At 45.0% G+C, this 27,171-nt stretch overlaps 1 protein-coding gene and 1 long non-coding RNA gene across 5 annotated transcripts; one reads left to right on the plus strand and one right to left on the minus strand.

The window, feature by feature from the left end:
- Positions 1-1,466: 1,466 nt before the first annotated feature.
- LOC120319166 lies at positions 1,467-5,523 on the minus strand. The gene is made up of 3 exons (XR_005559692.1): positions 5,399-5,523; positions 4,435-4,535; positions 1,467-2,066 (listed from the first exon to the last, which is right to left on the minus strand). It is a non-coding gene; the product is annotated as an uncharacterized LOC120319166 (long non-coding RNA).
- RCC2 (regulator of chromosome condensation 2) lies at positions 4,413-26,684 on the plus strand. Of its 4 annotated transcripts, none has more exons than XM_039367675.1 (13): positions 4,413-4,551; positions 10,095-10,449; positions 11,294-11,387; positions 15,489-15,632; positions 16,120-16,251; positions 17,451-17,539; positions 17,866-17,980; positions 18,255-18,421; positions 20,027-20,207; positions 20,558-20,663; positions 20,884-20,956; positions 23,463-23,540; positions 24,595-26,684. In XM_039367675.1, the coding sequence occupies exons 2-13, from the start codon at positions 10,120-10,122 to the stop codon at positions 24,697-24,699; spliced, it is 1,614 nt and encodes a 537-aa protein (XP_039223609.1). In that variant the 5' UTR covers positions 4,413-4,551; positions 10,095-10,119; the 3' UTR covers positions 24,700-26,684. The 4 variants fall into 4 exon arrangements, with proteins under 4 accessions (XP_039223609.1, XP_039223608.1, XP_039223606.1 ...); XM_039367674.1 differs by lacking the exon at positions 4,413-4,551 and adding an exon at positions 5,591-5,730; XM_039367672.1 differs by lacking the exon at positions 4,413-4,551 and adding an exon at positions 6,059-6,346.
- The last annotated feature ends 487 nt before the right edge of the window (positions 26,685-27,171 follow it).

The following is a 27,171-nucleotide window of genomic DNA, read 5'->3' on the forward strand; positions in this document are numbered from 1 at the left end:
AGCCAGGAGGAAGAGCACCGCCGGGCGGGCAGGCAGGTGTCTTGCTCGGCTGTGGCTCGGGGGACACTTTTTTCAGTGCCATTGTAACTTCAAACAGTCACTAAATGAACTGTTGTAAGTCGAGAACTACCTGTATTTTATCACTTTTTTCCCTTTTTTTTGTCATCAAGTTTTTGACATATCCTAAAAGTGGTACAATGGGTGAAAAGGTTGAAAAGCCCTGTTCTAGTCCAGCCCCTCACTCAAGCAGGAGAACCTATACCATCTCAAACAAGTGATTGTCAAGCCTTTTCTTAAAAACCTCCAGTGATGGAGCGCCCACGATTTCTGGTGGCAAGCTGTTCCACTGGTTAATTGTCCTCACTGTCAGGAAGTTTCTCCTTAATTCCAGGTTGCTTCTCTCCTTGATCAGTTTATTTATTTATTTATTTATTTATTTATTTATTTATGAGACTTATATACCGCTTTAAGTGCAAGCACTCTCTAAGCGGTGTACACCAGTAAGCAATGTATATCTATATTTACATTGCCCCCAACAATCTGGGTCCTACCCCGGAAGGATGGAAGGCTGAGTCAACCTTGAGCCGGTGAGATTTGAACCGCTGACCTGCTGAACACAGTCAGCTAAAGTGGCCTGCAGTACTGCACTCTAACTGCTGCGCCACCTCGGCTCCAGTTTCCATCCGTTGCTTCTTGTCCTTCCCTCTGGTGCTCTGGTGAACAACCTGCCCCCCTCTTCTTTGTGGCAGCCCCTCAGATACTGGAACACTGCTATCACGTCTCTCCTATTTCTTCTTTTCTTTAGACTAGCCAAACCCAAGTCCTGCAGCCGTTCTTCGTACTGTCTCAAGTTTAACTTTAATAGGTGTGGGGGGCTCTTGAGTTGAAACCCACCCCTCTTAAGAGCTGACGTCCACATGTCTTAAACTTGCAAAGGTTGAGAAACTCTGATCTAAAGCCAAACAATAGAAACCTGACGTATAAAGGCTATAAAATGTAAAATGTAATATACTCTCATCTGCTTAGAGGTGGGGGTGTTTAGAGTCAGAGCGAAGAGCAGATAGAGGAATTCGGAAATAGGAGCAGTTACCAAAAATAATTCTGCTCTCATGCAACGCAGCCCTAATTAGTTAAATCTGACTTGGTTCCTGAGATTTCCACAAAGCAGAAAGTTGTAGTTTGAGGCGGTCCAGAAAACGATCCACTTTTCCTAACCAAGACTGCAAACTCAGGATGAGGGATGGTTAAGTTTTAACGCCAAAAAGACCCTACGTTGAGGCTGTCTTGTTTCTAAATTTAAGTCGTTCTCATAAAGGAATGTTGAGGAACTGGTGATGTAATGATTTTCTTCTGAATCAAAGACTTCCTCCAGACTTCCTTAATTGTAATGCCAGCTCTGGAGAAATACGGGGAAGTCTTCTCTTGCCAAAATAAATTTTAAAAACTTTTCAAGGATTCAATGTTTTTATTTTTTCCTTATAGGGCATTCCTGAAAGAAATTTGGTTGCAAATATCTCAGTCTGCCCTCCCTTGCTAGTTGGTGCATGATGGGAATTGCAGTCCAACCAACTTGGGGTTATGAAGGGTGGGATAGACAGCCTCTGGAGAGGCCCAGAATCAGATCCAGCCACGTGGCTGGAATTCACACAAACGAGAACAAAAATGGTAACCGCTTTGTGCACGAACCGTGTGCAAGCTGGAAATCCCCCTTGGATGAATTTTGGGGATTTCTGCAGAAAGGAAAAAAGACATCTGAGGTCTTCCACAAAAGCTAAGGGTGCAAAACATCTGTTCTTGCACAAGGCTTATCATTTCCGCCCTGAAAAAAGGATTTTGGTTCAAAAAAAAAAAAAAAAAAGTTAGATCAGCTAAGCACATGTCTCGGCTTGTCAGCCCAAAATGACGAAAGCTTTCCGGTAATGTTTCAGGATCTTTCATAAAAATGTGTCATGCTATTTATAATATTTTGGAGGGGAGGAGGAGTCAAATCTGGTTTCACTTACAGGAAGACAAAGGGCCAGGGCGCCCCCTGCTGGTGATTGGGAAGTGGTGCAGGAAGATTCTCCCTAGAGAAAAAAAATTGCACTTTTTAGTGACTGCAAAATTTGCCATGTATTTATCTTGAGATCTTCAAATGCAGGTATTGCATTATGAAATAAAAAGCTACATGTCTTACTGGATTATCAAAAGAAGGGAAAGGACCATCCAGGGCCTGTTTTGCAATCATTTCCATCCTTGGTAAATGTAATAAAAACTAAACTGAGAAAATTAAAAATTCAATTAAAACTCAAACGCTGGAATGAGTAAATGATTGGTGGATTATGTAATCCTTTTTTTTCTCTTTCCTTCCACCTTTCTCAGTATTAAAAACTACGGCAGAGAGCCGTGTCTTCACCTGTGTTTTCAAAGGTGGCAACTTTTAAGATGCATGGACTTCAACTCCCAGAGTTCCCAGCTTAGCCAGCTTTAAAACATAGACTTCAACTCTCAGAATTCCCAGCTTAGCCAGCTTTAAAACATGGACTTCAACTCCCAGAATTCCCAGCTTAGCCAGCTTTAAAACATGGACTTCAACTCCCAGAATTCCCAGCTTTAAAACATAGACTTCAACTCCCAGAATTCCCAGCTTAGCCAGCTTTAAAACATGACTTCAACTCCCAGAATTCCCAGCTTTAAAACATAGACTTCAACTCCCAGAATTCCCAGCTTAGCCAGCTTTAAAACATGACTTCAACTCCCAGAATTCCCAGCTTTAAAACATGGACTTCAACTCCCAGAATTCCCAGCTTTAAAACATAGACCAACTCCCAGAATTCCCAGCTTAGCCAGCTTTAAAACATGACTTCAACTCCCAGAATTCCCAGCTTTAAAACATGGACTTCAACTCCCAGAATTCCCAGCTTTAAAACATGGACTTCAACTCCCAGAATTCCCAGCTTTAAAACATGGACTTCAACTCCCAGAATTTCCTCACCAATGCTGAATTTGATGAGCAAAGAGCCTGCTAGCATCTATTCTGTTCTGAGCCACCTAAAGGGAATCCTCACATTGCAACCAAAATTCAGCCCCAAATTTCTGTTGCTAAGTGAGGCATTGGTTAGGTGACTTTTGTCCCGTTTTACGACCTATCTCGCCACGGTTGTTAAGTGAATCACTGCGGTTAACTTAGCCACACGGTTATTAAGTGAATCTGAACTTCGCTTGTCAGAAGGTCATAAAAGGGCATCACGTGACCCCCCCCCAGGGACGCTGCGACCGTCATAAAGATGAGTCAGTTTCCAAGGGTCTGAATTTGGATCACGTGACCCATGGGGGTGCTGCGACGGTTGTTAAGTGAGAAAAACGGTCGTAAGTCACTTTTTTCAGTGCTGTTCTTAACTTCAAGCGATCACTAAATGAACTATTAAGTTGAGGACCGCCTGTATTCCCCCAGGGTTGTGTTCACTTTGTGCATCTAAGGATCTGACTCTACTTTGTAAATCTAAACCGCAAGGGCAGGCAGTCCTCAACTTATAACAGTTCATTTAGCGACCGTCCAAAGTTACAAAAGCACTGAAAAAAAGGGACTGGTGACCGTTTTTCACACTTACGTCCGCTGCAGCGTCCCCACGGTCACGTGGTCAAAGTTCAGACGCTTGACAACTGACTCACATTTATGATGGTCGCAGCATCTCTCGGGGTCCTGTGATCCCTTTTGCGACCTTCTGACCAGCAAAGTCAATAGGGGAAGCTTAACAACCGTGTTAGTAACTTAACAGCCGCAATGATTCAGTTAATGACTATGGCAAGGTCGTAAAACGAGGCAAAACTCACATTAACAAGTGTTTCACGTTGTGGCCGTTATGTCAAGGACTACCTGCCTTGTTAAGGTGACTGACCAACTAAGGCCCAGGAGGGGGACCCCTGAACTAAGGGACTAGTTGTGAATTTAACACAGTGTTATGCAATGCTGGCTGTGGAATTCTGGGAGTTGAAGTCCACATGCCTTAAAATGATCAAGGTTGAGAAACACTGGTTTTAACACGTCCTTTCTCCCAAATATAAAACCTCTGATTGAACCAGTGCAGAATTTTTAATGAATTTATTTAAATGTCCTATTTCTAAACCTTAGAACAGGGTGGAGAAACCTATCAAATCAGACCAGACCTGATCTAGCCATTATTTAAGACACGTTTTCCCCGTGAAAAGCCGGATTCCACTTCGTGCCCGGAGCGAAAAGACTCCAGACACACCCAAGAGGCGTCTTAAGCAATTAAGACAAGTCCAGACAGCTTCGGCGTGACACAGCTTCGGCGTGAACCGAAGCGAAGGCGCACCCGAGGGGTTGATGACTGAACTTAAACGCTGATTTGCACATTTCGGCAACAAGCATCCTCTCCTCTTCCCAGCATCCCTCCTGCAACTGGTTTGAACTGGTTCTGCGTGGATACTCACTCAGCTCCTCTCTGTCGGCCCACAGAGACCCCGAACTCGGGACCAGGAAGAGGACGGACATTTGTCCAGCTGGTTTGAGGGTGTGGCCAGCGGCGCAGCTCCTGTGATGGAAGAAGGGTAGGATTGAAAGACAAACTTCTGAACATGCCCTAATATATATATATATATATATATATATATATATTCTGAGGTTTTCGCGGGTGTTTGTATGTAGGTCTTTGGTCATTCGGGTTTTCTCCGCGTCAAATTGGAAGTGTCTTGGCGACATTTCGATGAAGTCTCATTCGTCATCTTCAGGCTGGTGTTTTCGGCTTCGTGCTTCTAGGAGCAATGCTTCGTGCACGAAGCCGAAAACACCAGCCTGAAGATGACGAATGAGACTTCGTTGAAACGTCGCCAAGACACTTCCAAACGTCGCCAAGACACTTCCAATATATATATATATATGGATGTAAGGTAAAAGGCTTTTTTTTAATTTATTAATTGCTGAGCTTTCGTTAACAGTCCGTTAACATCATCAGAGCAAAGGGCTAAATGGGATTCCAATATTCAAAATTATCAAAGACACACACACACACACACACACACACACACACACACACACATATATGGCGCTGAACACTGCAAAATCTCTTTCCGTTTGTAAATTTTCTTTTCCTCTGGAGGTCTAAGCTTTGCAAATTCTGCCATCTCCCGCTTCCCTCTTTGCTGTGCCCACCACCACCACCCCAAAAAAAGAAATGTGCACATTTTCTCTTAATGCTCAGACCTAAACATGCGCTCTGTGCGATCCAGAAGCTAGCTTCATTGCACTCATCAAACCACACCCTGTTTTTCCTTTGAAAATGTCCAGGTTGCTGCTTGCAAGCAGCCAGCTTTGTCAATGAAAGCAAATAAAGGCAAGAGACCACCCTATCCCATAACATTTTTGCAAAGAACAAGCGAGCATTTATTTTCCTCCTACCGGGGTCATCCCGTCCTTCAGGGGGTGCTGTTGCGGATGCGAGTGGGCCCTTCCAGACGAACGCCAATCCCGAATCTCTCTCCTTTCCTGCCCGTACATGTGTTTCTGTTTTGTCCTGGCGGCGCCTATTTATATTTTAAGTCGTATCTGGTGGGTGGGCTGTGCCAAAGCCGTTTCCCCCCCCCCTTCACAGGAAGTAGTGCAAAACATTAAAAGATTTTAAAGCTTTGGCTTGCCACCCCCTCCCCTCCTGAAAAAGCATCTTTGGGGCTTGACTTTTTGCATTTGCAACCCAGCTTTGCAATTTGATCCACGCTGCAATTGGCAGGAAGGTGAAAGTTGGAGGTTTTTTTTTTTTTTTTTTTTGCAAGATTGACGGGGGGAGGGGGGGCAGAGAGAAAGAGAGACTAAGGAGGGGGGTGATTTTTTTTTTTTAAAAAAAAGGGGGAAGGAAGGCGGATCCACGTGGTTTAATAGGAGACAGACAGAGGTCCCATTGTTCAAAATCAATAAAAAAAAAAGGCAGACAAGAGGAAATGGGGGGGTGAAGGGACGGTGCAAAGGGGGGGGGGTCTCCTAATTCTCAACTTGCATTGAGGATTGTAATTTTGCAAAGAAGCGTGTTTCTCCCCCCCCCCCCAACCCCACTAGAGAGGGTTGGTCAAATAAAGCAGCCCACCCCTCCAGAAGACGCCTGCAAAGTTTGTTTTGCTTTCCCCCCTCCCCCGGGGTTTCTTTGATTTTTGCAAAAGCAGAGAAAAGATTTAAGGCAGGTGCAAGGCGGATTTTTCCCCCCTCTTCTTTTTTTTGTCCTTCTTTAAAGCCAGGAAGGCGTCTTCGGGGGGGGGGGAGAGAACAGACGGAGGAGGAGGAAGAGGAGGCGGTTATATACTGGAGAGACTCGGGGCAAAAGGCCCAGCCCAAAAAAAGTCGAGAAGAAAAGAGGAGGTGGGTTTGCAAAAGGCGGTGGGAAAGAAAGAAAGAAAGAAAGAATGAAAAAGCAGACGGAGAGGAAGGAAAAGGATAGGGGCGTCTGGTTTGGACCGGGAGGGGGGGGGGGTCGGGAAGAATTGTTTGCATTGGCGGAAAAAGTCCCCAGCGGGAGGAAAGAGGTGGGTGGTCGCAATGTTGTGTGCAAAAATTACCTGCAATTCCGCTTGTTTGCAAAAAAAAAAAAAAGGCCTCGTTTGGAGAGATTGAGGAACGACGACGGTGGGGAGGAAGAAACGAGCGAGGGGGGGGTCTTCTAAAATAACCCCCCCCCAATGCGAGTTGACTCTCACGGGGGGCGGGTAGGGTGGAAATCTTGCACGCGTGCCTTCCCTTGCAAAAATGGGGAAGGGGATTTTTTTTTTTCCTTTTTTCTTCGCTGGGAATCGCGGTTTGGGGGCCCGACGTGGTTGCATTCACACCAAGACGCGTGTCCAGACCGGGATGGCGACGCGATTCGGCTCCCCTGGCCTTTGTTTGGCGGCTGGCTTTTGGGGATTGGGGTGGGGAGAAAGAGGAGACTCCGGTACCCCAAATCCGCCTTTATTATTTTTTATTTTTAACTTAAAAACTCGGCAGAGCTCGGGCGAAAGTTTGCAATTCTGAATGTTTTAACTTTTGCAAAATTTCCTGCCTTGTGCATGGAGGGATGAAGGCGGTTTCAGCAGAAGCGGCGGCTATCTCTTTTTTTGGGGGGGGGGAGAAAAAACTTAAGGGAAAATGGGAGGGGGCTTCAGGGCAAAAATGCAGGGGGGAGAGAAAGAGGAGACCCCCCTTTAGAAAGCGAGGCTGCCTCCAAGTCTTCTCGATATGAAAAGGGGGGGGCTTAATGGAGAGAAGGGGTTTTGGGGGGATCTGGACTATGGGGGGGGTCTTCTTCCCCAATTTTTGCAGCCTGCATCCCGTTTCCAAGTGAAAAAGGGCCCGTGAAGTTTTGCTGTGAGAAATGAACTTTGGGGGTCTTTTAAAGTGGGGAGCTCACTTTAGGGTCCTGTTTCCCCCCCCAAAAAAAAACATGGGAAGGAGTGAAAGTCTCCCTGTTTTTAGCCTGGTTTGCAAATGGGGCCATGCTGAAGGAGATGAGCAGCCTCACCTGGTGGTCTCTTTTCCTTTAGGGTGAGGGAGGGCTGTCGTGGCTCTCCACCCCACCCAGCCCAAAAATGGCTTGCAGGAAAAATAGGGAGAGGCATCTTAGTTTGTATTATTAAGATTTCTCGCCCCAAAAGATTGTTTTGCTTGGGGGGAGGAATATATGAAGGAATATTTTTGCCATAAAAACAGATTTTTCCTAATTAAATTCCTCATTTTTATCCATGCTCCTGACCCCCTGTTTTTTTTTTTAAAAAAAAATCAATGGAGTTTCTTTCCAGGCCCCCAATTGGGTTTCCAACTCTGAGGGGCTCTTGCTGGGGCCCCTTTAAAAACTAACCCTAATTTATTTAACAGAATTTAGTCTTGTTTATCTTCTCTCTCCTAACAGCTCTCCTCCGAACCCCCCCTGCTTTGGGGGGGGCTGCCCTTCCTTGGAGGACATGACAGTAACCCACCTAAATCATGCCTGAATTGGGTAACTTGAGTTATCTCGGTTGGGCAGAGCCAGGATTCTAACTGTGGCTAGTTCTACTTTGGTTTTAGTTACTTCAGCCAAGCCAGGTTTCCAATCCTGGCTACTTCCAGTTTGGTTTCCTTAGTGTAGGGAGGAAAGTGTGACCGGTCAGGGGTCTCCCCGGGACCCCCAATAATTGAGCATGTTGGGCTTGTGTGGCACACTCAGCCCCACCTCCCCACTAATCTTAGTTTCCATTCATTCCCTCCAGGGTTGCATCCTGGTTTGTTCAGGGGCTAAAGGTGTCCATCTTGGAGGGGGTCCTTTGGGCCTTGTCTGGAGAAGGGGGTGAAGACAAGCCAAATCTGTCTTTGCCCCCCCCCCAACTTCAGGGGTTTTGGGTGGGATTTGGGGAGGGTCTTCTTGGGCCTCAGAGATATTCATGGAGAAGGAAGAAGAGCGTGGGAATTTAAAAAAAAAATATCTCCTTTTCGTCTCCTATTTCTTTTTCTTTCCTCTTCTCAGCTTCCCCTTTTCTTTTTATTTATTTATATTTTTGGCTTATTTCTTCTCTCCACCCCTGTGAGGGAAGAACCATTTTTAAATACCTGTATATTCTTAGTTTTATGAGGACTCCAGGGAGCTCAATTTTTTTTTTCCTGTCAGCTCTCTATAAACTTCCTCATTTTGAAGGGGAAATGAGCAATTTATGAGGGGGGGGGAAATGTCAAATATTGTTTTCTTCCCTTCAGTCTTTACAGCTGGGGTCACTTCTGTCTTTAGGTTATATTTTATTGCCTTTTGTTTTTGGGATTGTCGCCGGCCAGGAGGGAAACAAAACAAAATCCCCTCATTGGTCAGCTAGAAATTCATTTTCTAGCAGTGGGGAAAAGGAGGAACGTACCTGAGAGAGGGCATTTCTTGTTTTTTACTTCTAATTTTCAGCTGCTGCTTTGTTTAAAGGTAGTTCCATGTTAGGATTAATACAGTTAGGCCAGGGGTAGGCCACCTTGGCTCTTTTATGACTGGTGGACTTCAACTCCCAGAATTCCTGAGACAGCCTGGCTCAGTTTGGAAACCTCTCCCTTTCCCCTCAGCATGGCTATCTCAGGAATTCTGGGAGTTGAAGTCCACTAGTCATGAGGGGGGCATAGTTCCCCATGCTGGCTCAGGAATTCTGGAAGTCCACGAGTCATGAGGGGGCCATAGTTCCCCCATGCTGGCTCAGGAATTCTGGGAGTTGAAGTCCACCAGTCATGAGGGGGCCATAGTTCCCCCATGCTGGCTCAGGAATTCTGGGAGTTGAAGTCCACCAGTCATGAGGGGGCCATAGTTCCCTCATGTTGGCTCAGGAATTCTGGGAGTTGAAGTCCACCAGTCATGAGGGGGCCATAGTTCCCCCATGCTGGCTCAGGAATTCTGGGAGTTGAAGTCCACCAGTCATAAAAGAGCTGGGGGGGTAGGCAACCTTGGCTCTTTTGTGACTGGTGGACTTCAACTCCCAGAATTCCTGAGCCAGCCGGGCTCAGCTTGGAAACCTCTCTCTTTCCCCTCAGCATGGCTGGCTGAGGAATTCTGAGAGTTGAAGTCCACGAGTCTTAAAAGAGCTGAGGTTGAATTAGGCCGTCTTTTTCAAACTTAAGCCACTTCAAGATGTGGGGACTTCAACTCCCAGAGTTCCTCAGCCAACATGGCTGACTGGGGACTCTTGGGAGTTGAAGTCCACACCTGTTAAAAGTGGCCAGGCTTGAAAAACAGGATTCGGTTAATATTGCTACTCTTCTGCTCTGCTCCGCTCCTTGGGAACAAATTCCTCTGAATTTAATGGGGTTTTGTGATTTTTAGGCACATGCATCCAGGTATTTGCCACGAAATGCAGGATTGTATCCTTAAGCAAATTCATCTGGGTGGAATAATAAAATATCACACAAACACACACACCTTTACACGTCCTTGTAAAATGCTGTGCAAATGCCAGACCCACAGCTTTGCGGTAGATAATCATGGGAAGACACATTTATTGTCCTTTATTTTGCAAAACGTTGGGTGAATTTTCTCCGTATCCAGACTCCGTTTTCGCACCCTTCTGCAAGGCGACTGTTTTTCTGCATTCTTTCCTTATTTTAATATTAATTTTTCCTCTGTTTTTCTTTTTTGCAGAAGCAGGAGATAGGAAGTTACAAAGATGCCCCGGCGGAAGGCAGACGCAGCCAGTTCGGGGAACGGCACGGGGCTATCGCGCAAACGGACGAGCACCGGCCGGGGGGCCCCGCTGACCGCCAAGAGGAAGAATCGGGGTGGTGGGGGCAGCAGCAGCAGTAGCAGCAACAACGGGGGCGGGGGCAGCAGCGGAGAGGAGCAGGATGGGCTGGTGTTGCCCCTGCTCTCGGCCCCCGGAGGCAGCAAGAAGACACCCCGGTCTGGAGGTGGGCGAGAACAGCAAAGCCCCCCCGGTTTGCAATCGCCCCAGGCCGCCGTGGTGGTCAACGAGCCCGAACACACCAAGGAGCGCATTGTAAGGGGATCAGTCTTACCTCTCTGGGAAATGGGTCTAAGGGTGTGAGTCTGTAAAGACATAGCTGCTCTTAATGGGAATTAAGAGGCTGGACTGGAGGGGTCTTCCAGATAGGGAGAATCACCCATCTCCTGCCACAATTGATGCCCTTCTACGCGGGGTGCATTCCCCCCCCCCATTTTTCTGCCTGCAGTTTCCTTTTCAGAGTGCTAAGAAAACTATTTCCATCCATCCATTCATTCATTAAAAAGACCTTGTTTGTTGCCATCCACAAAATAAATTTTTTTTTCAAAGCAGCATAGAAACTGAAATGCAGGACAAGATTTTTTTTTTTCCATTGGGTAATTTTATTTTATTTTATTATTTTTTTGCAAGTATTGGCTTTATTTTTTCAGTGCAGGGATGCTGCAGTCATTTCATTTTTACCCAAACTGAAAATGCATTCATTCAAAAGATAAGGAAACCTCTTGCCTCTTTTGAATCGGATCCCCTCTGTTTTTTTCCATGGTTGAGAAGTTGTGTGAACACAGAAAATTTGCACCGGTGTCTTTTCCCCACCCTCCAATTTCTGTGTTTCCCTAGCAGGGTTTTCCACGAATTAAACACTCATAAAATAGCAACTTGAGCTATCCATATTTCCTAAATAAATGCAGGATTCTTTTTATTTTTATCGTAGGCTAAAATTGCATCTTTTTTGCCACTGATACTTAAAACACTCCCATTTTCTGCTAGGGACTTAGACCCATGTTTTAAGCATCCACTTTGATTCTTGATTCTTCTGATTTTCAGGACTTGAAATAGTTCACATTTAAAATCAGATCTTTTTTTTTTTCTTTCTTTTCAGAAACTGGAAGGCTCAAAGTGTAAAGGACAGCTTTTGATATTTGGGGCCACAAACTGGGACTTAATTGGCCGAAAAGAAGTCCCAAAGCAGCAAGGTAAGTAAGCTTTACTCATTTCTGGATTAAGCAAGGTGAATTTCTTGCGTGGAAACACAATGGTTAGGAAAATGAACTAGTGAGAAATGAATGTGATATGTTATTCTGAATATACAATAGTAAGAAGAACGATATGTGCTGACTAACTGATACTGTTTATGATTATCGTTTACTACATTTACTACAGTTATTTATCACTATATCAACTATTGTTAACTGAACATATGTACCCGGACAATAGTCTGTTTGCTAAAGATTGAAAATGTTATTGGGGGATAACCCCAGTGTTGACCCCAATCCTGTCCTAATCCCAATCCTGATCCTAACCCCACCCTAATCCCGATCCTATTTTATCCCCAAACCTATAAAACTCAATAAAGTCCTTTGGAGAGAAAAAAAAGAAACACAATTGAGAAGGCAACTGTTCCAAGCCAGCTGCGGCTGAGGCCGGTTGTTCTTATTTCCAAGAGAACATCTGGATTCAGACAAGGATGGCTGTTGTTTTTAGGCTAGTTTTCTTTAATGGGTTCCATTACACCAGTGGTGGCGAATCTGTGGCACAGATGCCAGAGGCGGCACTCAGAGCCCTCTCTGTGGGCACGCGCGCCGTTGCCCCAGTCCTAGCCCTTCAGCTGGGTTTTATAAAACCTTTTCGCTTTCCACCGCCATGTGCAAAAAAAAAAAAAAAAGGTTCAATCAGTCAATTTCAATTTCTCGCGGGAAAAAAAATCTTGCAGAGTTGGAATTGATTGATTGAACTTTTTAATCCCACCCAGTCCGCTGTTACCACCACAGCCACGCCCACCCAATAGACACGCCCAGCCAATGGGCTACACCCACCTGGCACCCGATGATGCATAAGTGGGTTTTGGGTTGCAGTTTGGGCACTCGGGTCTCTAAAAGGTTCGCCATCACTGCATTAGACTTTTATTCCAGAAGTAGTAATATAAAACACGGCTTTTGGTAAGCTACGGTGACCTTGATGATGCTTTTTCCCTGGAGCACTGCCCTCTTAAATAAACACACAGCAGGAACACGCAGGGAGCCACCCAGAAGAGAAGCTGCAAAAAATATTAAAATCATTTTAGCCAGCTGAAATGGGGTGGAGGGTTAGAAAAATCAAAAACAGCAGTTCTTCATTCAGGATTAATGGTTAGTTTTCTGCATCAGAGAAGTTGAAAGAAGATGTGGAATTGTGGGGTTTACGCTTCGGGTTGATCTTGCTGGCTGGCTGGATCCGAGGGAGGTTTAGAAATAGGAAATTTAAATAAATAAGTTAAACATTTCTGCACTGCTCCAAGCATTGCGTTTTGGGGAGCGGGCCTGTTAAACTTGCAACTGGTCCCTTAGTTGGTCAGTCCAAGCAAAACTTGCCACCTTAAAGTACGGCCACAATTGAGCCCAAAATGTATGTTGCTAAGTGAGACGTGGGTTAAGTGAATTTTGCCCCATTTTATGACTCTTTTGCCACAGTTGTTAAGTGAATCACTGCAGTTGTTAGATTAGTAACCCGGTTGTTAAGTGAAACTGTTGTGTGTACTGTTCATTTAGCAACCATTTAGGATCTCTTTTATTTCTGTGCACGTTCTGATTTCTGAATAGAAGTAGAATGGAATAGAATAGAATAGAATAGAATAGAATAGAATAGAATAGAATAGAATAGAATAGAATAGAATAGAATAGAATAGAATAGAATAGAATAGAAAATGGAATATGGCAGTGATGGCGAACCTTTTAGAGACCGAGTGCCCAAATTGCAACCCAAAATCCACTAATGTATTGTTGGGTGCCAGGTGGGCGTGGCCCATTGGGTGGGTGTGGCCCATTCGGTGGGTGTGGCTTCAGTGGTAATGGCAGACTGGGTGGGACTAAAAAGTTCAATCAATCAATTCCAACTTTGCAAGATCTTTTTTTTCCCGCGAGAAGTTGAAATTGATTGATTGAATGAACTTTTTTTTTTTTTGCACATGGCGGCAGAGGCCTAAAGTGAAAAGATTTTATAAAACCCAGCTGAAGGCCTAGGACTGGGGCGACCGCGTGCGTGCCCACAGAGAGGACTTTGTGTGCCACCTGTGGCACACGTGCCATAGGTTCGCCACCATGGGAATATGGAATGGAATACAGAATGGAATAGAATATGGAATGGAATAGAATAGAGAATAGAATGGAATTAGAATAGAATAGAATATGGAATAGAAGAGAATATGGAATAGAAAAGAATACAGAATAGAATATGGACTGGAAGAGAAGAGAATACAGAATAGAATATAATATGGAATAGATGACAATATAGAATAGAATACGGAATGGAATAGAATAGAGAATAGAATAGAATAGAATAGAATATGGAGTGGAATAGAAATAGAATAGATAGGAATAAGAATAGGGTACAATAGAATAGAAATGGAATAGAATGGAAGTGAAGTGAAGTGAATTGATGGTTTTTTCTGCAGTCCTAACTATCTGTTCAAATCTGTATCTGTCCTGTTTTACTTGCTTTGCCAAACCAGACATTTTATAGAGGTACTAACATAGTTACGGGGTCCTTTATGAGGGCGTTGAGCGGCACAAGGCTCAGCGTGTAAAAAAATCTCTTTTCGGGGTTTGCATTCGAAGGCTCTGAGACCGTCTCCAGCAGTCACTGCTCGCATCCCACAGCCGCTCTTATCTCAGGGCTGACGTCGCTGTCTCCAAGCAAGACTAAGCCCCTTTTGTTTTGCTGTCTGGCTTAAAGACATCCGAGCTCAGCCTGTAATCTTCAGCAAGGGAGCCCAGCAGAGGGGGCAGAGTCTGGCTGGTGCAAAGAGGCACAATAGATGGGCATGCAGAATGCATGAACCAACCTCCGGGCTTCCAGCATCTATTTTTATCCTGCTGAGAATCCAGGAAAGTTCATTTTGGGGACTTTCCTGGGAAAAACCCAAACTCTGGAGACCGTAATGAGGATGGTGGCAGTTTTAGTCCAAAGCAGGCAGACTTTTTTTCTGCTTTACAAATTTTGCACCTTCACTGATTATTGGTTTGTTTCTAATTTCTCCCTGCTGTCCTGTAAACAACGAAAGAGAATCTTAACTGGCTGTGACATTTTAAAGTCTTCTTGAAAATGTTTTAAATATGAAAAAGAACATAAGGCTGAAATAGGAACAGCCACTCAGAAAGCACTTTGAACAGCAAGGGAGATGTCCCAGCAACCCAGCATTAGAGCACCTTTAAAAAAAAAATGCAGGCTACAAAGTGGGGTTCACACTCCTAATTACTTATTTTATTTTACTTCATTTTTACTTTCTGCCTTTGCAGCAATTCTCTAGGACCATACAACCCATTCAGCCATACAAGAGACAAATTGTGGTTAAAACAAGGTTTCACCTTAACAAGCTGCATGAAAGTATCCCAGGTTATTTAAAAAGCCGAACAAAGGGGAATTTAAAAAAAATATTCCTGTAAGGACCCAGCCCATTTTGCATCTTAAGAAGACAGAACTCTTGGAATATTTCTTCCAACAGGCATCTTTATTAAGAGAAAATGGTTGCAGGCGTTCTAGACAGGACTTGGGGGCCAAGCCCTATGGTTCAAGGTTTTAAGGGGTTCCCAGCAACCCCACCCCACCATCCTTCCAGTGACAATCCCAGGCGTTACATTTCCACCCCCTTTTTCCTCACTGCCGGCGGAAGGGAGACTTCAGAGGGGAGTAGATGAAAGCTGATGGCCCCATTGTTATGTTTAGCCCTTTTGCTGGTATCCACATTCAGTCCCTTTTGAAGTTGTACCGAAGGAAGTGAGGGCCATAAAACCCCTTTGTTCACCCCCTTCCCCTTCATCGTATGACAGAATCCAGAGAGGGCAGAAGTGGGGTTTTCCATAGTCGATAACTACAGATGAAATATAATTGGATTCTGACAATTCCTGTTTTATTGCATTCCTATATTGGGACGGGAGCTGTTGGGATTTATCTTGCTTTTCTGATCATTTTAGTTCAAGCTGTCTGTGGTTGTATGTTTTAAATCATTTTTATAGTTTTTTTGATCGTGTACACTGCCCAGAGTGCATTAGGATTGGGTGGCTATACCAAATTTGAATTAACAACAGTAATAATCCTTGCAGCTGCGTATCGCAACCTTGGCCAAAACCTGTGGGGGCCGCACAGATACGGATGTCTCTCGGGAATCCAAATCCGGACGGTAATTTCGGGTCCGTGTGCTGCTCACAGCCTCTTCATCACCGTGGAAGGGAAGCTGTGGAGCTGGGGTGAGTCTCCATTGCTTCATTTTTGTATGTCTTAGCCCAGTGGTTCTCAACCTTTTTAATGCCGCAACCCCCCCCCCAACCGGTCGTAAGTCGAGGACTACTCAGCCGGTCGTAAGTTGAGGACTACTCAACTGGTGCAGCACCGTTTGCAGAATGGGACTTTTGGTGGGCTCAGCAGGGCAGAGACAGCCTGGACAATTCCTGTTGGCTTTTGAAAGCCAATAGAATTAGACTCTATTCAAGAGAGTCTATTCTACTGGCTTTCAAAAGCCAATGGAATAAAAGGGAGTAACACAGCTAAGGAAAAGGGGGGGGGGGGAAATGGTGGACTGCGTTGTTTGGTGACCCCCGTGAAATGGTCGTTCGACCCCAAATGGGGTCCCGACCCCAGGTTGAGAACCACTGTCTTAGCCGGAATTAAATTTAGCAAGATCTCCTTGGAAAAATGCACAGAGCATACACTCACATTGTGCTTCTCTTTCCCCAGGACGCAACGACAAAGGGCAGCTAGGCCACGGAGATACCAAACGGGTCGATGCCCCCAAGCCTATAGAAGTGCTCAGCAGTGAGACAGTTGTGTCAGCCGCTTGTGGGCGCAACCACACACTGGCCCTGACGGGTATGGGAGCCTTGGGGTGTATCACTGTGCCTTCCCTTTTTCTCTCTCATAAGAGTTTTGCAAAGACATTGTTAATTAACCATCTCTCCCGTGGAGGTAGTTAGCAGTATCAAGTCTCTGGGTGTGCAGTTAACAAGTAGGCTGGCTTGGTTGCTCCACAGCGAGTGAAGCGGGCACAGCAATGCCTGCATTTTCTGCGTCACATGAGAAAAGCACATCTTCCTTCCCCTGTCCTCACCACTTTCTACAGAGGGACGATCGAGAGCATCCTGTCATTCTGCATCACAGTCCGGTTTAGAAGCATCCTTGCTTCAGACAGGAAGGCGGAGCAGAGAGTGGTGAGGACGGCAGAAAAGATTATTAGCAATTCACTCCCTTCTATCCAGGATGTAGCATATAAGCATTGCTTGAATAGGGTCTGCAGGATTGTCTGGGACACTACACGTCCTCTTCACGACCTGTTTTCTTTGCTACCTCCTGGGAGGTGGGGGGCTTCGTGGTACCCAGAGCAGAACATCCAGATTCAGTCGCAGTTTTTTCCATGTAGCATCAACCTTGTGAACGCTCAAGCTTCCTCTTTCCGCTATGTATTCTAAATAGGCAGTGATTAATATTAGAATATAGTAGAATGACAAGAGTTGGAAGGGACCTTGGAGGTCATCAAGTCCAACCCCCTCCTCAGGCACGAAACTATACCATTTCAGACAAGTGGATGTCCAGTTTCTTCTTAAAAACTTCCAGTGTTGGAGCATTCACAGCTTCTGGAGGCAGGTTATTCCACTGGTTAATTGTTCTCAGTGTCAGGAAATTTCTTCTTAATTCTAGGTTGCTATTTGTGCGTGTGTGTGTGTGTGTGTGTGTGTATAGCATGTGTATATGTTATGTATATATATAGATAGATATATACTTCCTTTTGAGAGTGGGCAATAGAAGTCCAGATATGTTTTTTTTTTCCTGGAAATCAGCATTTACTTGCAGTTAGCAGCAAAAATAGCCCCATGGCAAACAATGGGTTTAACAGCTGTCATAAATTGGGCAGGGTTATGTGGTGACCTGCTTAGTGACTTTCATGACTTATGACCAAATTGTGGTCGTAAGTTGAGGACCACCTATATTAAGCTGCTTTCGAGTTTTGTGTTGAGGGACGTTTTGACCGAGTGGAATTAAAAAGGGACTTTTTAAAAATCTTTTCTTTCTAGAGAATGGATCTGTCTTTGCTTTTGGAGAGAACAAGATGGGGCAACTTGGACTGGGGAACCAGACAGACGCCATTCCCAGTCCTACCCAGGTACGATAGCAGGCTTAAAAATGCAACATTGGTTAAAATGTTCCTAGTTCAACTTTTTTCTCCTGTTTCTCGCTGCCTGAATTACCAGTTCAGGTTGTGGAAAAAATATCGCGTTTCCCTCCAATGGAAAACATTAATGTCCCAGCTACTCTTCCAAAACCCTTTTTAAGATCCAATTTGCAAAGGAGACGTGTATCAAAAAAGCAGAATTTGCACAGGCTTGTGCTAATAGCAGACTGAAGTCTCCCTGAAGTTGTGGGCTTCGGAGGAATAAGAGAAATGAGTTTTTCAGTGTTTCCTTAAACCTTTTGTTGTTGTTGTTTTAGATCATGTACAACGGCCAGCCAATTACCAAGGTGGCGTGCGGGGCTGAGTTTAGCATGATTATGGATTGCAAAGGGAATCTCTACTCATTTGGTTGCCCTGAGTACGGACAGCTAGGTATGAAGGACAGCCTGGCCAGTGCGTGCACGTGTGTATAGGCTCTCACCCCCACTCGCGGTAGCGCCACTGCTACGCAAACACGATGCTGCGCGGCGAAGATGGCACAGCGCTAGCACCCGTGCATCAAAAATGGGGCGGTGCTAGCGAGTGTCACGCCCCGTTTGTGTTGCGCGTGCTCACGGCCCTGTTTGTGTGCGCACGTGTAAAATGCTTCCCCCTCCCTTTCGCTCCGGTGCGCCCCCTTCGACTGGAATTTTCTGCCCCACAACAGGGCACAACTCCGACGGGAAGTTCATCGCCCGAGCCCAGAGGATAGAATACGACTGTGAGTTAGTTCCTCGCCGTGTGGCCATCTTCATCGAGAAGACCAAAGATGGCCAGATCTTGCCAGTCCCGAACATCGTCGTGAGGGATGTGGCGTGTGGTGCGAATCACACGGTAAGAGGCTTAGTTCTCTCCGTGGTTTGGGTTCAGCAGCAAACTTCGGCTGCAGAACCAGGGGAGCCACAGACGGTTGAAGGTGGGCCGGCGTGCAAACTTTTAAAACGGTTTCTTGCTGTTAAGAAAAACGTCATAGCAGGTTGGGGTGGATGAGGAAGAAAACTTCAAATGGCTTCTCTGCTGTTTTTAATGCCAAGGAGAGAAAAGAACGTCGTTAAATGTTGCCAGTTAATAGGATCTGGCTGGAATCGCATTCTTGCCTCAAAATGGGCCTTTCAAAATGAAGAATAGAGGCTAGAAGGAAGCTGTTTTTGAAGCCAAAACTTTTTTTTATATACCAAACTTGGAAAAAATCCATCAGTCTGGAACCTTTTCAGAAAGTTCAGAGTTGAAGAATATTTCATCTCCTCCTCCTTCTCTTTTCTCTTCTCCCTCCTTCCTTCTCCTTTCTTCTCCCTTCTTTCTTCTCCTCTCTTCTTCCATCTCCTTGTCATCCTCTTTTTCTACTCCTCCTCCTCTTCCTCCTCCAATCATCTCCTCCTGTCTTCTCCCTCCCTCCTCCTCCCTTCCGTCTCCTCTTCCTCCAATCATCTCCCTTCTCCTCCTCTTCCTCCCTTCTTTCTTCTCCTCTCTTCTTCCATCTCCTTGTCATCCTCTTCTCCTTCTCTTTGTCACAGGTTCCGACTAATGAAGCACTTCAAAGAACTTTCAGGCATGTTTCCTAAAGTCTTTATTGCAGAGCTACAATTTTGCCGATCGCCATCATGGACATGTTGATGCCAGAATCTGACTTCCTGTTGCTGGCATCAACCTTTTCTTGCTAAACCCCACAAGTCACATTGTCCAATTAGTGTGAAGGTCAAAAATTTACTTCCTCTTTCTTTCCCGGGCTTTTTCTCCCCCCCCCCCCACTCTAAGCTGTGTATTAACCCAGTAATTACCAGACAGTTTTGCATATTGTCAAAGCAAGAATATACAGTATTTGCAGCATTGACACTCTTCTTCCTCCTCCCTTCTTCCGTATCCTCTTCCTCCAATCATCTTCTTCCTTCTCCGCCTTCTCTTCCTTCTTCCTTCTCCTTTCTTCTCTATTCTTCCATCTCCTTGTCATCCTCTTCTCCTCCTCCTCTTCCTTCTTCCGTCTCCTCTTTCTCCTCCCTTCTTCTGTCTCCTCTTCTTTCTCCTTCTCTGTCTCCTCTTCCTCCAATCATCTTCTCCCTTTTTCCTTCTCCTCCTTCCTCCCTTCTTCCATCTCCTTTCTTCTCTCTTCTTCCATCTCCTTGTCATTCTTTTCTCCTTCTCCTCTTCCTCCTCTCTTTTCCCTCCTTTTTCTCCTCCCTTCTTCCGTCTCCATCTCCTCTTCCTCCTCCAATCATCTCCCTTCTTCCTTTTCCTTCTCCTTCCTTTCTTCTCTACCTCTCTTCCGTCTCCTTGTCCTTCTCTTCCTCCAATCATCTCCTCTCTTCTCCTTCCTTTTTCTCCTCCCTTCTTTCGTCTCCTCTCTCTCCGTCTCCTCTTCCTCCTCCAATCATCTCCCTTCTTCTTTCTCCTCCCCCTCTTCCATCTAGATTTTAATTCACGACCTCTCCTGCCTTTCTCCAGCTCATCCTGGACTCACAGAAGCGTGTCTTCTCCTGGGGATTTGGCGGTTACGGCCGATTAGGACACGCGGAACAGAGGGACGAGATGGTGCCCCGGTTAGTGAAGCTTTTCGATTTCCCCGGCCGTGGCGCGGCGCAGATCTACGCAGGCTACACCTGCTCTTTTGCAGTCAGCGAAACAGGTACGCTCGGCCTTGGAATCGGTCAACGAAGGAACGCTTTTGAATTTTATTTTTAAAAAAAACACATTATTTTTTGCAAGAAACAGCTTTCAGTAGGTATCACAAGGAAGTGTGCGTGTTACTCTCTTGTGAAAACGGCCTGTTTTAATATTGCGGCTTCTAGTTAACGTTGTTCCGTTCCCCCTTCCTGCTTAAAGAAAAAATCAGAATGTCGACACGTCTTCAGATTTGCCCAACAACGCCTGTCTGCTAATAGCCTCACAGAGAGCAGGTGTTCTTGTGAACAATGCACAAAAGCAATTTAAAAATAAAAATAAAAAATATTCCCCCCTCCTTTGTGCCTGCTGCAGGAGGCCTGTTTTTCTGGGGAGCGACGAACACTTCCCGAGAATCAACCATGTACCCCAAAACCGTGCAGGATCTGTGCGGTTGGAAAATCCGTAGCTTGTCTTGTGGGTAAGGAGGTCCTTCTCTCGTTTCTTTGCAACCTTCATCTCCTTGTCTTCGTTTATTCTCCTTGGTCCTGGAGGAAGGGCCGGTATTCTGCAGGAGAATTCCCGTAATCCAGCTGTTCAGATACGCTGGCTGAGATTTCTGCGTGCTTTTGTTTGAAACCTCTCCATTTATATCCCACTTCTAGCAGTTCTTCTGCAGTAACATTTTGTCTTGTTTTCAGGAAGAGCAGCATTATAGTGGCAGCTGATGAGAGCACAATCAGCTGGGGTCCTTCTCCGACCTTTGGAGAGCTGGTAAGGGGCTGGTTGCGACCGGTTTATTTAATGTCTACGGAGATTCTCCGTCATCCAGGTCACAGTTGTTCCAAAGGTGTTTTTTCAAGAAGCAACTGGACTTTCTTGTTTTTCTTTGAAGATGTTTTGCTTCTTATCCAAGAAGCTCCTTCAGCTCTGACCGGATGGTGGGGAGTGGAAGGATTTATACTCCTTGCAGACAGCTGGTCATTTGCATCCTTTTAAAGGGTCATTGAGGCCACTTGGAGGTTTACCTGTGTCCTCTGGGTCACCTGAGTGGAGCCTCGTTGGCTGCAGGATGTTTTCTGCCCTGGGTCCCTTCATCCCTTCACTGTTGAAGACAGTGTGAGTTCTAGCTTCACTTTAGGCCTACAGCTAGCTGGGTGACCTTGGGCCAGTCACTTTCTCTCAGCCCTAGGAAGTAGGCAATGGCAAGCCCCTTCTAAAAATGTTGAAGACGGGCACAGGCTGTTGGGAATGAGTCTATGTTGTCTGCATCTCCAACTGAAACACAAAATGGTTCCTGTAGTCTGCCATATTTTCTGGAAATCCGTTCACACTCCCGCACCCTTCGAAGAGCGTCCATCCCAAAGGGCATGACTCAATGTCTATGGAGATTCTCCGTCAACCAGGTCATACTTGTCCCAAAGGTGTTTTTTTCACGAGGCAACTGAACTTTCTTGTTTTTCTCCGAAGAGGTTTCGCTTCTCATCCAAGAAGGTGAAGAAGAAGGATGGTGGGGAATGGCAGGATTTATACTCCTTGCAAACAGCCGGTCATTTGCCTCCTTTTAGAGAGTTGTTGACGCCACTTGGAGGATTATTTGTGCCCTCTTTGACCCCTCTTTCAAACCAGGGGTCCCCTCTGTCCAAAATGTGGACTTTGCTGTCTTCGAAAGACGGGCCTTTGTCTTTTTAAATGCAGATGGACTGCTGAATCTTGTCCTGATCGGTTTGTTCTCCAATATTATGCCATATGCCAAAATCCACATTTTGGACAGAGAGGACCGCTGGGTTGAAAGAGAGATCCAAGAGGCCAACTATGTCAAAATGCCCTTCATCTCCAATCTACAACACCGTCCTTTCAGCAGCTCCAAGAAGGCTCCCCACCCATTTGCACCACTCAGGTGACCCTGAGGATACAGATAAACCTCCAGGTGGCTCAACGACTCTAAAACGATGCAAATGACCAGCTGTCTGCAAGGAGTATAAATCCTTCCATTCCCCACCGTCCAGTCGGAGCTGAAGAAGCTTCTTGAATGAGAAGCGAAACATCTTCAAAGGAAAAGCAAGAAAGTCCAGTTGCCTCTTGGGAAAAGCACCTTTGGGGTTTATTTAATGAATTTATTTGCCACCCATCTCATAGCAAACTATTCTGAAGCCACCACTTGGCGATTTGGCTGGAAAGATGGGCCTGACTTGGAACCCAACAAAGCCGCTTCTTTTCTCCGTGAAATTACCAGTTTCCCCACTTGGAAAATGGGGAGACCAGATGGGAAATTCCACGGAGCCGAGAGTCTCTTTTAAACACGGAGAAGGGGCGGCTTTTGCTTTCTGCAAAGGCGTTTCCAAATTACAGGTAGCCCTGTAATTGGCCACCATTGAGCCCAACATTGATGTGGCTAAGTGAGACTTGTAAAAATGAGCTTTGCCCCGTTTTACAACTTGTCGTATTTGTTGTTGCTGCGGTTGTGAAATTAGGAACTTGGTTGTTAAGAAAACCTGTTTTTCCCCATTGACTTGGCTGGTTAGAAGGTTGCAAAAGGGAATCGCGTCACCCCGGGGGACACTGCATCCGTCATAAATACGAGTCAGTTGGCCAAGCGTCTGCTGCAATGGTCATAAAGTCCGAACAATGGATCCTAAGTCACTTTTTTTCAGTGACGTAACTTCAAATAGTCGCTAAGCAAACTGTTATAAGTTTGAGGACTTGTATCCTGCTTTCACTGGGAGGATATCCAGTATGGCTGCTAATACTTCCATTCCCTCTGTATGCCAGTCCTGTACTCTGGGCCAAGATGTAGTAGCCATGGGCATTTATTTCTAGCTCCCTGTTAACCTCCTGTGTGGCCAGATGGAGGTCTTTAAGCCCTTAAAATCCCTGGATGCTTTGTGTGGGGGGGTCTTCTCAGAACCAGCCTTCGGCGTAAGGAAGCATTTTGACACAGAAAATATGTTTTTTTTTTTAGAAAATAACCTTTTGACCTGGATATTTACTGAGAGAAGTCTACTACAGAGTCTCTCAATATTATTTGGTGCAGTGAATTGGAGTCCTTTTCTAACAGCCTCCTATATAATCTGCTTATTTAAATTGCCTGGCTGCCCAACTCCAGGCATTTTTCCGTAAGAAAATTAATGGTGCAACTGAGTGGATATATCAGGTGTGCTCCATTCAGAGTCTGGGGAAGTGGGCTCTAAGTTTAGCTCTTTTTATTAAAAAAAAAAAGTATGCAGATGGAGCCTGTTGGGTTCTTCCTGATGAAGTTCTTCCTCTTGTTTTTTTTCAGGGTTACGGAGATCACAAGCCGAAGTCATCAACTGCAGCTCAGGAAGTGAAAACGCTGGATGGGATTTATACAGAACAGGTAAACCAGTAGCTATATTGCTCATACATACATACATACAGTGGGTAGGTGGATGGGAAGGAAGAGGGATAAGTGGATGGATAGATAGATGGATAGATGATAGATGGAAGAGAGGGGAGATAGGGAGGGGGGGGAGAGAGAGAGAGAGATAAATAGATATGGATGGATGGATGGATGGATTGATGGATATCTAGATAGATACACAGAGACAAAGAGATGGATAGGTAGATATTTATAAATAGATAGGGATAGACTAGGTAGATACAAAGAGATGGATAGGTAGAGATAGGTGAGAGATGAATAGATAAAAAGAGGAGAGAGATAGATATATTATAGATGGATAGGTAGATATATATAGAGAGATACATAAATAGATAAATAGGGTAGATAGATATAGACATAGAAATGGGTAGGTAGAGAGGAATAGGTAGGTAAATGGTAGGTAGGTAGGTAGATATGTAGACAGATATGTAGACATAGAGATAGTTGAAATCCTATAAATTAACATTGCATAGAAGGTATTAGATAAAAAGTAGGAGGTAGGTAGGTAGATATAGATGGATAGGTAGATATATGTAGAGAGATAGGATAGAGAGATACATAAATAGATAAATAGGGTAGGTAGATATAGACATAGAAATGGATAGGTAGAGATAGGTAGATATGTAGACATATAGATAGTTGAAATCCTATAAATTAACATTGCATAGAAGGGATCAAACAATTCTCATAAACTAAGGCTACAAATAATAAAACCTGAGTATTGGTTTATTTAATAAGCATACTTCAAATTTCCTTCTCATGAGTTAATCAAAACTAAACAACCAGGGATATTGGCTCTAATACACCCATGCGTGTGTATAAGGGACACTTTTATAGAATGTGCAAAACAACCTCTGCATTTGGGGAGCTGCCTTCTAAGACGGGCGCTACCTCCGTTCAGTGTGACGATTGTGCGAAACCGTCACGCGGATCGTTTACGCAGCCTAGCTCGGCACGCGAAGGGAACGGGGGGGGGGTTGCCAATTCAGCCGGCATCCCGTCTCTTTTACAGGTGGCCATGGGCTACGCTCACTCCCTGGCGATCGCCCGCGATGAGAACGAAGCCGAAAAGGAGAAGATCAAGAAATTGCCAGAATACAACCCACGCACCCTCTGATGCCAGCCGTGTGACCCTTCCCTTCACCGGTCAAGAGACTGCGGGGGTCCCTCCGTGCGGGGGTCCCTCCGTGCGTTTCGTTAAGACTTCTGAGAATTTGGTTTTTATACGGCATTTGAAGTTTTAACTACCTGTTGCTAGGACTCTTCTCTGCCCTGCTCCACCCCATCCTTTCCCCCCAAGGTGGCTTGTTTTGTATTTTGTATTTCTTTTTATTTTTTATTTTTTTTTGTGATGGTGGTGGAGGAGGAGGAGGATAAATTGAAGACGTCCGTTTGTCCTTTTTTTCAGTCACCATTCCGGTGGAAACTTCAGAGGCATTTGTCCAGTTTTTCTCCCCCCTGTTAAACCTGTTCAGGACCAGTAAGCCAGCATTGAAAGTTTGTTTGTTTGTTTTTTCTACTGCAAAGAGTGGCCTGTGCTTTGCGTGTCCCCCCCCCCCCGGAAGGCAGCTATTTGTTTTTGTTAGTTCTCTGCCTTTCTATCATTTCCTTTGATTTAATTTGGGCACCAGGCCTCCGAGTTCAAGAGTTCCTGTTGATTTAGGGTTGAGCAGTTGTGCCACCTCGTTTCCGTGTTGCCACAGACCTTTAATTGGCATTGTGTTCCTTTGTAATTGCACAGCATTTCTTTCTCACAATCTTGGGGGGGGGGGAGAGAGACTTGTAGGGCATTTTGCTTGCAAGTAGCAATTGTCCTTAGGGGTGAGATTAGGAGGCTGACCACAGGAGGGTGCTTCGCATCTGGTTTTAGAACAAGTGAATTTGTTGCATTGAAAACAGCTGGAGAGACATTTCACTTTGGGCTAAATTCTGACCCTGGTAATTAAGCTGGAAAAAAAAAAAGCTTCCCTTTTGTTTATCTTTTTCTCTTTATGGGCTGGCACCCACTTTCTTAGGAAGTGGAACTTTTGAGTTCCTCTTTTGAAAGGGGAATTTCTTTAGAATTGAATGACAGCTGAGTGGTGGTTCTCAGACTCGAAGCATCACACCTAAGGCTTAGAATATTGGGGGGGGGGTGTTTCCTCTAACCCTTCTCTTGACACCCCCCCCCCCCCACAAATACTAACAACCCTTTGATCCCTGGTTGAGGAAACTGCATAATGTTTCCGAGAAATACAGGAGATGCATTTCCAGCCCGTGGGAATTTAATTCACAGCCGTCTTATTTCACCATCTGGTCTTTGTGGGATGGAAATGTTGTGGCCTGGAAGCAAAGTCCTGCTCTATTTCAGATGGTCTGTTATAAGAGACCAGGATCCTTTCCCCATTCACCATCACTACCATCCCTCGGTGGGTTTTTGTCACCTTTATAACCAGATCTGCTAAGTTCTGAGTTAGAACAGTGAGCAATAAACCGGAAAAAAAAATAATGTAAACCCACCACTGATGGATGGAACATGGGGAAAGTTGGAAGGCAGGCAGCAGCTGTTGATTTGATGCTAAGTTTGCAGGTTCAGGATACTAGATGGAGAATGATGTTAAAGTGAGAAAAGTCAGGAAGTTGACTCTCTTTTGCACAACGTTTTCTCTTTTTTTTTTTTTTTTCCTGATTGGGTACGTTCAGCCGCAGTTCAACACCCCTCACCATTTTATTTGTCTTGCCAGATGTTTTTCCTCTTCTTCATTGGCTAAGTCATTCTAACCCTAACAGGAAACCCCGTAAATTAACAGGGGATAATTTATTTGCCATGGGAGAGAAAGAAGACAAAGAGGTACTTCCATTTTCACCAAAGAAACGGCTGTTTTTCTGCTAAGTAAAAGATTTTGCTTTGGGCCTGGTTGGCATAAAGATTTGTGTTTTAAAACTGCTGGCTCTTTTTTTTTTTTTTTTCTTTATCAAGGAGAAGGGCCCAGTGAGGACAAATTAAAGTTAAAGAGATGGGGGAAAAAAGGTTTTACCCTACTCTTGTCGTTCTCTTTTGTTTTCCTCGTCCCCTTTTTTTATATTTCTCAAATGTTTAAATAAATGATGGGTTTGTTTAGACTTTGCCGTCTTACTTTCTCCTTCTTCCTGTACTGACCTAACAGCAGAGATGATCCCGCATTTCATGCTTTATCAGGACCTGTTGCGTAGCAGAACGTCTTTAGAACACATCTGCGTTCTTTGTCAAGGGATGCCTTGTTTAATTTCTTAGCTGGTTGAAAGCAGGATATCGAATGATCTGGAAAAGCTAGGTATGTAAGACGCCTTTTCTTCAGTAAGTTGAAAGTTACATAAGTTATTAAACGAGAATAGACAATAAGACAGTATTCTGATGTAAAGCTGACAAGATGTTTCTAAAAGCATTTAGAGCAGGGGTCTTCACACTTGGCCCTTTTAGGACTTGCGGACTTCAACTCCCAGAATTCCTCAGCCAGGCACGGGTGCCTGGCTGAGGAATTCTGGGAGTTGAAGTCCGCAAGTCCTAAAAGGGCCAAGTTGGAAGACGCCTGATTTAGCGTTTTTAGGAAAAGGAGGGTTGAGAAAAGCT

Source organism: Crotalus tigris, unplaced genomic scaffold, assembly GCF_016545835.1.
Source record: "Crotalus tigris isolate CLP2741 ecotype Arizona unplaced genomic scaffold, ASM1654583v1 scf7180000020588.15403103151:6194809, whole genome shotgun sequence".
Classification (NCBI taxonomy): domain Eukaryota; kingdom Metazoa; phylum Chordata; class Lepidosauria; order Squamata; family Viperidae; genus Crotalus; species Crotalus tigris.

What these genes read in the sequence shown, in the direction of transcription:
- RCC2 (XM_039367675.1), top strand. Translation starts at nt 10,120, where the DNA reads ATGCCCCGGCGGAAGGCAGACGCAGCCAGTTCGGGGAACGGCACGGGG. An exon ending in CTCCGACCTTTGGAGAGCTG is followed by an intron (nt 20,957 to 23,462) that starts GTAAGGGGCTGG and finishes GTTTTTTTTCAG; the next exon opens with GGTTACGGAGATCACAAGCC. An exon ending in ATGGGATTTATACAGAACAG is followed by an intron (nt 23,541 to 24,594) that starts GTAAACCAGTAG and finishes TCTCTTTTACAG; the next exon opens with GTGGCCATGGGCTACGCTCA.